Consider the following 11,157-nt stretch of genomic DNA (forward strand, 5'->3'; position numbering starts at 1 on the left):
AACAGCAAATTGCAATGTTTCCAATTTTTTTCATCATTATTGCTTTTCTGATTTTTTATAATAACATACAATCGTATTTAAAAATTTTAGCATGTATACTCCAAGCATGGAAAGAAAATTTATTGAAAACACCTCAAGCCAATCCTCATCGTAATCTAATCGAAGCTATTAAAAGCATTGATAAATCTTCCCGATATATATACTGTATGATAAGCTTCGTAATGTAAAAATTTTGATTCCTAATGAAAAAATAGAAAAATGGTTAAAAGAATTGTGCAAGAACTTAAGATAATTGGTTGACGCAGTATAAAAAAGTTTTTGAATAGCCACTTGAAGAATGCCAGCCACTTGAAAGACTTAGTTAAGTTAGTATGCTATACCGTGGCAAAGAAGAGTTATTGCTTTAAAATTTCTCGTGTTGCTTCTTAACAAAATTGACAATCAGTACTACGGTACGTTTGAGGGAGTTTATATGATGACATATGTATATAATATAATATCTTCACGGACATATTACTCAAATGTGTTTAGTTGGATACGGGGTCGGTTGGGTTTACCAATAAGCATGGCAGGCTGAAGCTTTAAAACATTGGCTAATCAGTAAGATATCGATGGTGACGTAGTAGTATATATTTACGGTACCGGTACAATAGGTATTTTAGCAGCCGTTCAGGCACATTGACCACTTGGTCATATTTTCTGGTATGGTATGGTAATAAGAATGAATGTTTCTCCGAGCATCGATTTTTTTTGTTCATTGCCGTAACAATGACCAATCAGCAATATGTCAACAATGACGTAACAATTGCTATTTGTGGGACCGCTCAGCCCCAGATACCAACTTGTGACAACAGTCAAAAAGAAGCATCAGAGGAAGAATTTGTTTAGGGTCAAGGGTCGGAGAAGCACTGATTAGTGATTACCCAAAGTGACTTTGTGAAACGGCAATGGCATTAAATGCCTATCATGTTGTTTAATGTCATTGGTGAAACTGATTACTGTACCGAACAACTTCAGCACTTTCTGCGTCAAAAATTTTTCAACAGCGAAGTCGCGAACGGTCGTTTTTAGTTAAGATAAGTTTTGTTTCGACTCCATAATCAGCATAAAAGGCGATAAAATGATTGATAAAACCTGATTATGAAATCAGGAGTGCAAACAATTGACAAAAAAAAAACAAGCACAGGGCTATAATATACCGGTACCGTAGTTAGAAAAAAGAGAGAAGCTTAGATAAATTATACCGGTATGGTAAACAAAAAATAAATGGATACGTAAAAAAATAAATGATTAAAAATGTACCGGTACCGGTACCGTAATAAAAAGAAGAATTGTTTGCCACACCATTTTAATTAAAATTTAACTGATTAAAATTGGTGTCAAATGCCAAATTGCTGAATTGCCCAACAAAAGTTGAGTGAATGAAGAGGTGGGCTAAACCGCTTCATTCACCAATGAAATGCCAAAATATTGCCAAATTGTAGTCCAGATTACATCAATTACAACATTGCTGCATTGCAGCAATTAACCATCGTTATGAAATTACAGAATTAACGTTTTGTTGTTGTGTTCTCACATCTGGACATTGTTGACCAGTTAATGCAGTGACAATATGATCAATATTATTTAGATTTTAATATAACATTCAATCACATTAGTTCAATATGGAATCAATGTTTCTTGTGAAGGATTCTTCAATTGTTGAAGAGAGAACTTTTTCAAAAGAAGAAAGTTTGCAATCACTACCACTTCCCCAGCTGTATGAAACACTGAATAGATATTTAGACTCTTGCAAAGCAGGCAAGGTTTTTAAGTTTACCTTTCAAATTCAGTGATCAGTAATTGCACTATTAAAAAATGCAACATTAAGTTTTGATCAGTATCAAGGGTCAGAGGGCGGTATAATATCACCAAATGTTTAGAGTATCTTAGCCCATTTTTGTATGACTTTACCGCAACCTAATACCAGAAACCATAATTACTGTTGGAGATTCTGATTTCGGTTATCGCCATTCAAACTCTGAAAATTTTGACTCCAACAGATTTGGAGTACAAAGTGATGATTCTGACTTCAAATCTTCATTATTAATGGGTCTTCTTTTTTTTGCAGTACTGACTGAGGAAGAGTTTGATAGAACAAAACAAATTGTGGAAAAATTTCAACAAAATGAAGGACCAAAACTCCAAGAAATTCTCTCACAAAAAGCCAGTGGTAAATTTCTGCTCTGAATTAAATGATGAACAATTTATCTATCACTATTTTGAAATAGATATACATGTTATAATTATACTTATTTTCACTTCATATAAGCTTATAGCCTGGAACGTTCATAGGTACATTCTAGAATTATATTTCTAATCAGATTGGAAAATCTGGTACAATTTCAACGTTCTTGAGCCAAGCTAAAGCCAAATGTACTGAAGGAGTGATTTAAATAGATTGTTCTGAAAACATGGGATTCAAGAAATACTGTTAAAATCGAATTCGATGTTGTGGAATCAGCAATGATATATTTCTTGATTTAATAATAATAAAACAAAATTGGCATCTTGCAAAAAAAAAACGTTTCATCTATCATTATTGGTAATTGTTCATATTCAATTAATAGTTTTTAATTGATCAAATTTGTGGAATTCTGTTTTGAAAGTATGTGTTTATATTGTGATTTTACGTTGTTATGGCATCTTCAATTTTTAGAATTTTTCATATGATTTATCATTAATTAAGCAATTTCTTATTCCTCTTTCAAGTGGAGAAAAATTGGCTTGAAGACTGGTGGCTAAATGGCTATTTAGATTATCGAGGACCACTTGGTGTCTTGAATTTTGGAGCTTCTGCAACTTTGGATTTTCTTCCCTCTGTTGAGGACTCGCAGGTCTCTTGTTCTGTATTATATGATATCGTATTGATATAGTCGTACAGTCACATATTTGAGAAATGTCCTTGATTTTTATGAAATATTGGATTTGTTCAAATATCAAAATCAGATCAGTTTTTTATTTACGGTTTTATAGCATTTCTCTCAATATGCCAAGGTTGGCTATTTCGAAAGTGAATGAAGTGTTTTTGAATATTGAAATATATGTTTAGCAGAGAATTTCATACAAATCATTGTGATTTGCGAGTTCGCAAAACTTGAATTTGCTAATACAGATAAACGTTACAGAATATTTTCACAGTGTAGTAAGCCATGCCTATAAAATTTTTTAAAGATTTATTTTTTAATAGATTGCTTGGGCCTTGGGCCTACATATATCTATATTTATCTCATTATTAAAGTTGTTATTTATTTTAATCAGCTCCACCGTGGTGCAATGATGCTTCATTCCATCATGAACTTTTGGAAGCATTTACGAAATGAGACTGTCCGTCAACTAAAGGATAGAAAAGGAAACACACTTTCAATGAACCAGTTCAGGTAGATTCATAAAATTGTTCGCCCAATTCTTGTGAACTTGTTTCTGTGGTAGCATGCCTACTGGGTATGTCAGTTCAAGTAAGTCACCAGCATATGTTATCATGTATGACTTCTTGCTGTCACACTGTTGTTTTTTTAATTGCTCGATGGTTGCGACTTCCTGCATTAAGTAAGACTTCCTACGTTAATTAAGTCTATGCATATGGAACATAACATAATTAGTAAAATATTATAATACCTGACCTATACTCTTATTAGGATGTGAGTATGTAGATAGGCATGTGATTAGAATGTCTTAATGACCCTCTTTCCAGGAAATTTTAAGAAAAAATTACTTGGGAAAAGATTGATGTAACCGCATTGTTTCAAAAAAGAATACAAGCGTTTTTTCTGTTTCTCATGTCTTGTAAATGATATACTTTTATTAACAATTCTTAAATGGCTTTCAACATTTGAATCCTTCGAATAAGTGAAATGTCATAATCCTTACTGATCCAATGTATGGTATGGCTATCTTATACTATAGATGTTCTTTTTGTATCATTTGATATTAGTAAATACTTGTTTGCATTTAAATATATATATTTTTTTGGGTAGGCCTATTTTAAATTAAACAAAATTTAGTATTATTGGATATGTAAATCCTTAAATACAACTAGCCTATTTTAGGTGTCATTTTGATTTTTGAAAACATGTTTCTTGTCCATTTCTTTGAAACAACAACTTTTCTGGTTTATATTTATCTCCCATATTTAATTACTTTAGGTACATCTTCAACACTTCAAGGATAGCTCTGAAAGGTCGAGACAAGCTTGCTAATTATTTCAAAACTAAGTCTGAAGGAGATTGCCCTTCTCATATGATTATTTTTCATCACCAACATGCCTATAAACTGAAAATAATTTCAGAAAATGGTAAGTTTTGTTTATGTATTGTATAGTGCAGTGTTTCCCAACCTATGAGTCGCGAACCAAAACTGGGCCGCCTGAAAATTTTCTAGGGTCGCTCGTTTTTTTCAACAAAAACCTGAAAATTTTTTTTTATTTTGTATTAAAGTGTTGCTCATTAGTAATTATATCACGGAAGTATCACAGCTTAAAAACTTGGTAGCATTTTATTTTGCTAAAGTAAAGCCACGCCATGATTTCAAAACCTCACTGTGGGCGAACGAGCACAGATTTTTCACTTTGACGTCATTTCTGGGGAAGTTAATGTAAATTTGTAAATATGATTATTTTATATTAGTTATTTCATTTTGTGGACATAAAAATACTACATGCCATTTAATATTTGAGCATATCCTTGGGTCGCGAGATTTTACAAAATTTATTATTAGAAAATTTAAAGTTGGTTGAAAAAAAGATTGGTAACCACTGTATAGTGTACCGCGGGTATCTACATATTGTTTGATAATTGGTTTGAAATTTTATAGACTTCTCAAATGAATACAACACAAGTGTGTAAAGTCTACTGATAATTAAGTCAATACTAGGGCTGGGCATTTCCAAATACCTGATGATTTCAGAATCGAATCGAATATCAGTACTTTTTTTATAATGGTACTACATGGGTAATTTTAACTATTCATCTATTTTAACTCTATTAAAATAATGATATATACTTTTTCTTGTAGATGTCATTTTGTAAAAATGCAGATTTTACCTTGAAGAGAATGTTTATTTTCATTTCTGCATATTATATAAGTCCTACAAAGATTGATATCAAGAGTTTTCACAAAGTTATATGAAATTGCTAAGAATAACACAAATTAGGAAATTATTTTGCAAATAGCAATCAAGCAAATGGTAAAATAACATCATACAGTTTGGTTTAGTCGATTTTTTTCGATTATCCTTCGTGGCTGTGTTCAATAAACTAATCACATTACTTACACAGACTGTGAGAAGATAGATCTTCCTTCCACTGATATCTTGTCTTAGTTTTTATCATGGGTTTAACTTTTAGGTGAGATCTATACTCCTGGCCAAATATACAAATTATTTTTGGCCATCAAAGAACAAAGTGGTGCTAAAGAGGGTGACGGTGTATCTGCTATGTCTGAGCTTGACAGAGATTCATGGGCTGAAGCCAGAGAATATTTAAGCCAACTTTCTCCAAGAAATGCAAAAACTTTAGAAGATATTGAAAGTGCTATCATGACTATCGCTTTGGTGGATGATAAAGTAAAGGTAAATAAGTTGATGAAATTTCAAAGCACGGTTTGAGATGGGAAAAATGTGGGACGATATTGGACAAATTTTGAATATTATTTTACTGATTTGGGCAAAGAATGTTTCATGAGGGTATTGTTTCAAATCACTTATGAAGGGCACAACTATGCAAATACTTGCTCATAAATCTTGATGTTATTTGAATCATAAACCCTCTTGTTTTTTATAGATGGAATTTTTTATAGTATTGCCACCAACTTTCTGACACATGATTTGAACATCTCTGCATTTGTTTATATTCAAGTTCAAATGAAGTTTTAGCACATATTTATAAGTGATGACCTCAATAAACTGTCCAAATTTACCACAAAGTTTATCATAAGCATAAATATATTTTTTAAGTAATTCTGTGGGGTTTTCCCTTTTGCTCTGAACTAGTCTCTATAACTCATTCAACCTGTGCCAGGTTTAGTAAGATTGAAATCTTTTTTAATCAATTTTTTTTAGCCTATTTTCGCAGTATGGGTTTAATAATGCTCGAATACTGGCCTGTTTGACTGTAGCATTTCTCAAGCAAACTCTAGTGTCAAATTTGTTTCAGGATGATTCAGCCTTAATGACCTTGGGCACCACAAAAGTAGCGGGTAATCGATGGGCTGACAAGTATTTTATGGCAATTAGTTCAGATGGTAGATTCACATGCAGTACTGATCATACTCCTTCCGAAGGAATGACATTCGTTACTCTCATGATGTATAATGAAGTCCTTCTTAGGGAAAGATGGAATAACGGACAGTGGGAAGAAAGTTGGAATAATGGTATGTCCAGAGATATGCTTCGTATTTCTTCTCCAAGGCTCTATGCTAGAACAGCAAATATGTAGCTAATGTTCTTCTAGAACGGCTCAAATGAGAGTAATGACATTTTTTTCACTTGTCCTAATAGCCATGCTATTGTGAATAATAATAAAAATTTTATTAAATCATATTGTGAAATTTTTTTTTTTTTAAATTTTCAGAAAGTCTACCTTCCAATTCTATCACCAAGCTAGAGTTTGATTTGGATGAAAAACTTCACAACTGGATAGAGAAAGGAAGAAAAACATTGGAAAATTTCGGAAAAGAATCAACATTCCATATTTTTGATTTCAATGATTTTGGAAAGGATGAACTCAAGCAATTACGTGTAATGTTTTTATATATTGCTTATCTACATATTTCAAGAAGCATACAATATAGAAGGATAGGCAATTCATAACATGAACCACGACTATTTGTCCAATTTCAATGTTTTAAAGAAAATCGTTTTCATGTGATGATTATGATGTGGCATATTGAACGGAAATATTCAATTTATTACAGATTCATCCATGTGCTTTTAATCAAATGTGTTTCCAACTGGCGTACATGAGAAAACATAGAAAACCTGGACCAACTTATGAAACTGCATCAACTAGATCGTAAGTGTTTTAAAACGTTTCTGAGAAGTTGAACATTTTTATGTGATTACCCTAGATGCCTAGAGCAACGTTAATGTTGTTCAAATGACTTTTCTTTACCTTATACTATTGCATATCATACTCAGATTCTATCATGGTCGAACTGAAACACTGAGGTCTTGCACACCAGAAATTGTTGAGTTTTGTAACGCAGTTATCAATGGTAAGTATATCAGAATTGAAAAACTGTTAAAATCAGTACAATTCACTGACTTGAACTTGTAGCCAGATAAGATGCCATGGGTCTGCATATGAGAAGCCATTTTAATGTCTTTTCGCTCCCCTGAAATTTTGAATAATTTTTACCTTTATAATTGATTGTATTTGTGTCACTTGTTGAGGTTAAAACCACCAGAGATGAATAACTGATTTTTGTTGTGCATTTCAGATTTGCCAAACAAGCAGAAGCTCCTAATGAAAGCCTGTGAGAAATATATGAAGTTAATGTCAGAATGTTCAGCTGGACGAGGTGTTGATCGTCATATGCTTGGATTAGCTGCAATAGCAATGGTAAGTTTTGATTTTGTTCATGCTTTAAATCAGAGGTGTGCAATAAGTGGCCCATGGGCCACAACCCGGCCCGCCAAGCCATTTAATGTGGCCCTTGTCAACGCACAGATTTTCCCCCATCAAACATAAAATCCTAATCTGGCAATGTATGTTTGGAAAGGCGCTCACATGGGTAAAGATACATATTGATTTTTTTGCTCTTGTTGCTGCGTTAAATCTTTCGCCGATTTGCTCGGTGCTTTTATTACTGTGAGGCTAAGCGATAGCTGCATGCCACATATTTAGGCCAGCTAGATGTCTGAAGTTGGTTTTATGGCCCGGCGACAAAAAATGTTGCACAAACAGGGCTGTCTGAAGTCTATCGAAATTGATTCAATTCGGAATTATACATATTTTTATAAATATTTTGAATAGTTTAGAATAGTTTATTCGAAAATTTGTCTTGGGGGCAAATATATTATCTTAATAAAATGGACAAATTTCTAAGACTGTATAACATATGATCATTGTTTATTTTATCTTAGCATCATTATCCAATTTGAACTTGATGAATTTATTTTGAACTTCACCTATTTTCTGTTGAATAGGGCATAATTTAGAATAGAGAATAACTTTCAGTATGCAATTGTCAATTATTGGTTTTCGACATTCTCTAACTTTGTTGATTTTTATTTTTGATTACCTGTATATATCAAATGATTTTGAACGATAATTATATTTATGGACTGATTTTGATAACGTTAATTTGGGAAAAACTATTTTTCATTTTTATTTCTGAATTTTCTGTGCCTTATTCTATATTTTTGATAATTCAATATCATAAAAGCGACAACTCACCATTTCCGCAGAGTAAACTTATCTACGTTGTCAGATTGATATCATGTCATTATAATCATACTTACCGTACATTCTTGCATCAAGGATTATACTGTTTATTGAGATAACGTATTTAAACATTAATTTTATGTCACGCTTTATAACTGGTTAGTTAGTCATTAAATGACCTTTGATATGCAGACAGCTTCGAATAATAGGGAGATTTCAACATATGTTTGTTGAGAATTTTGTTACAATTAATGTAATTGATCACTTCTGTTTGAATGGACTTTGTATTTATACTATTGATCTTTTATAGGAAAAAGGTACTCAACTTCCAGAGATATTCACAGACTCTGCATTTAAGAAAAGTGGAGGAAATAATAACTTTGTGTTATCTACTAGTCTAGCTGGATACAGCGGTGTAAGTATTTTAATCACATAGGATTTTTATATTTATTCCAGGGAGAGGAAAGCCATAAGAAGGCTTATCTGATTACCAGCCCATGTCTAGTATAAAAAGAGTTAACCAGCTCTTTGTTTGACGGTGGCGGAAGCTGTAACTGGCCTACAGGTGTGGAAACCACTCTATGACAATGGTCCAGCAATTCCTAGTTTATACCTTGTTGGCATGTTATCAAATCTCCCATGCAGAGATGTTCCAAAAGCTTCCAAACCAGAATTCAGGGGTTTCAAATTTTCTTCTTAAACTTATTCCTAAGCTCTCATCCCAAGATGCATTTCCTATAGGCAGGCTTGCCCAATTTTCAATTCTTGAGACCACTATTTTAGCGCTGATGAAACCGCCACCCAGAATATAGTAAGCGTGGATTAGATAGTTGGGATAATTCCAAACTCAAAATTTCATCCTATGCTATATCTGGTCAAGTTTTTACCATAATTGAATCATTTCTAGCTGATCGCCAATTCCGACTCAAGAGAGTCAACAGCCCTGAAAAATGTAAAGATAAATTCACTCTATTCAAATATATATTTTAATATTTTTTATTTCTAGAATATGGGAGCCACTGTTCCTATGGTATCACACGGATATGGAATATTTTTCCGAGTACTGGACCACAGTATGCATTATGCAGTAACAACATACAATCCTACTCCTGATGTATGTGCTTCAGATATGGAAACCTATTTGAGAAAAGCATTCCAAGATGTTTGCAATATTGCTAAGGGACTTTCTTGTAAGTTGTAACGAATACTTACATATTCAACAAACTAGAGTTATTAATAATAAATCAGCCTTTTTTACTAATCCAACTTTTTTACTAATCGTGACTTTTGGGTTTTTGCAGTATCCAGTGTAATTAGTTAATAAATACCCTTTTTACGTATTCAATTATATATATATTACTTCAGTAACCATTATACTCTCAACCACAGTGTTAAGTAATACCCTAAATGCGGTTATGGGATTCAAAATTCTTGTATCAAACTCATTAACAACCGGTTCTCTTATTTCAATAAACCTGCCGAACTTATAGCTCTATGAATGTATGTCTTATTAGCTAATGCATGTTATTATGTAAGATGCATTAACATGTCAAGCTTTAAATAAATCTATTACATTTCGAGACAACATTCCTAAGTTCGTGCGAATTTCCAAAAACCCATCACTGCGTAAATGAAATTGTAATAGATTTGTCTATGTTGAAGGAAATACTTCGAATATTGATTTCATATATCAGAGTAATCGTAAAAAAGATAATATTTGGGATATGGTTTAGCCTGGAGAGAGGAAAGTTGATAAGATGACTTAATCATATGGGAACCAAGGCCGTTCGTTCGTTTACCAGTTCAGGCCGGGTATGGAATTAGTTAGCCAGTTATTTGTTTTCTATTGCATAGACTTAAGTGGACGAAGCAGTAACCAACCAGCGCTTACGTGAACCAGCCTACGGCTACGAGGAGTCCAGCGATCCTCTCGCACATAATTAACCTCGCATGGGATTCAAACTTCTGTACCCACGCATGGTATTCAGAGGTGCTGTGACGAGGTCGTTTCTAACGCTTAGCACGATGCGCCACACCGCTGAGTCAAGTGTTAATAACATTAATACTGCTTGTTTTTGCCTTAGTATGAAAATTTGAATAGTTGCCAAATACTATAATTTTTTAATTCCCTTCTTTGTTACATTTTTTTTGTATCATGTCAAAATTTATGTATTTATGTTAAGAAGATTCTCTAAAGCTATATACCGACAACAGTTATATTTGTTTCTATTCCTTCATTTGGTTTAGGAAAGACTTGCCTCTTGAAAGATCCCATGGCATCGGTATTTATGGATTATTTAGTGCAATTTCTAATTTTAATACTCTGTGTTACTGTTTTGTTCAATTGTCGTAGTAGTAGTATGCATTGTTTCCAATCGCAAAAAAGATTTTTTTGTTTTTTAATTCTTATTGCTTGCTGTGTAATAGATAAACTGATCTCTAATATATAAATCATATTTTTGCTAATGATTTTAATGATGCTGATTCTTTAGGATTAAATTATAATTTTGTATCGAGTAATTCAGCTATTCAGTGTATTTGCTTTGCCTTATTGAGATTTGAGTGTACTTAATTGAAGATTAATGGCACATCAAAATTATAAAGATTGCAAGCGGCAGGGCGCTTCAGAAGTGTGTACCAATATGGAGGTAATTAATTTTGGGAATGAAACCTATGGGCCAGAGGGTATATCCACTCTGCTAACACAGACAGTCTCCGAACTCGTAATAGAACT

At 32.9% G+C, this 11,157-nt stretch overlaps 1 protein-coding gene across 2 annotated transcripts; it reads left to right on the plus strand.

The window, feature by feature from the left end:
• The first annotated feature begins 1,567 nt into the window (after positions 1–1,567).
• LOC120338901 (peroxisomal carnitine O-octanoyltransferase-like) lies at positions 1,568–10,948 on the plus strand. Of its 2 annotated transcripts, XM_039406902.2 has the most exons (14): positions 1,568–1,800; positions 2,111–2,212; positions 2,752–2,876; positions 3,301–3,419; positions 4,185–4,333; positions 5,385–5,608; positions 6,192–6,408; positions 6,609–6,775; positions 6,952–7,049; positions 7,175–7,251; positions 7,477–7,598; positions 8,734–8,838; positions 9,430–9,613; positions 10,671–10,948. In XM_039406902.2, coding segments are annotated over exons 1-14 (1,827 nt in total). In that variant the 5' UTR covers positions 1,568–1,664; the 3' UTR covers positions 10,673–10,948. The 2 variants fall into 2 exon arrangements, with proteins under 2 accessions (XP_039262836.2, XP_039262827.2); XM_039406893.2 differs by having other exon boundaries at positions 1,569–1,800; positions 9,430–10,948.
• Positions 10,949–11,157: the final 209 nt, after the last annotated feature.

Source organism: Styela clava, chromosome 1 (genome assembly GCF_964204865.1).
Source record: "Styela clava chromosome 1, kaStyClav1.hap1.2, whole genome shotgun sequence".
NCBI lineage: Eukaryota > Metazoa > Chordata > Ascidiacea > Stolidobranchia > Styelidae > Styela > Styela clava.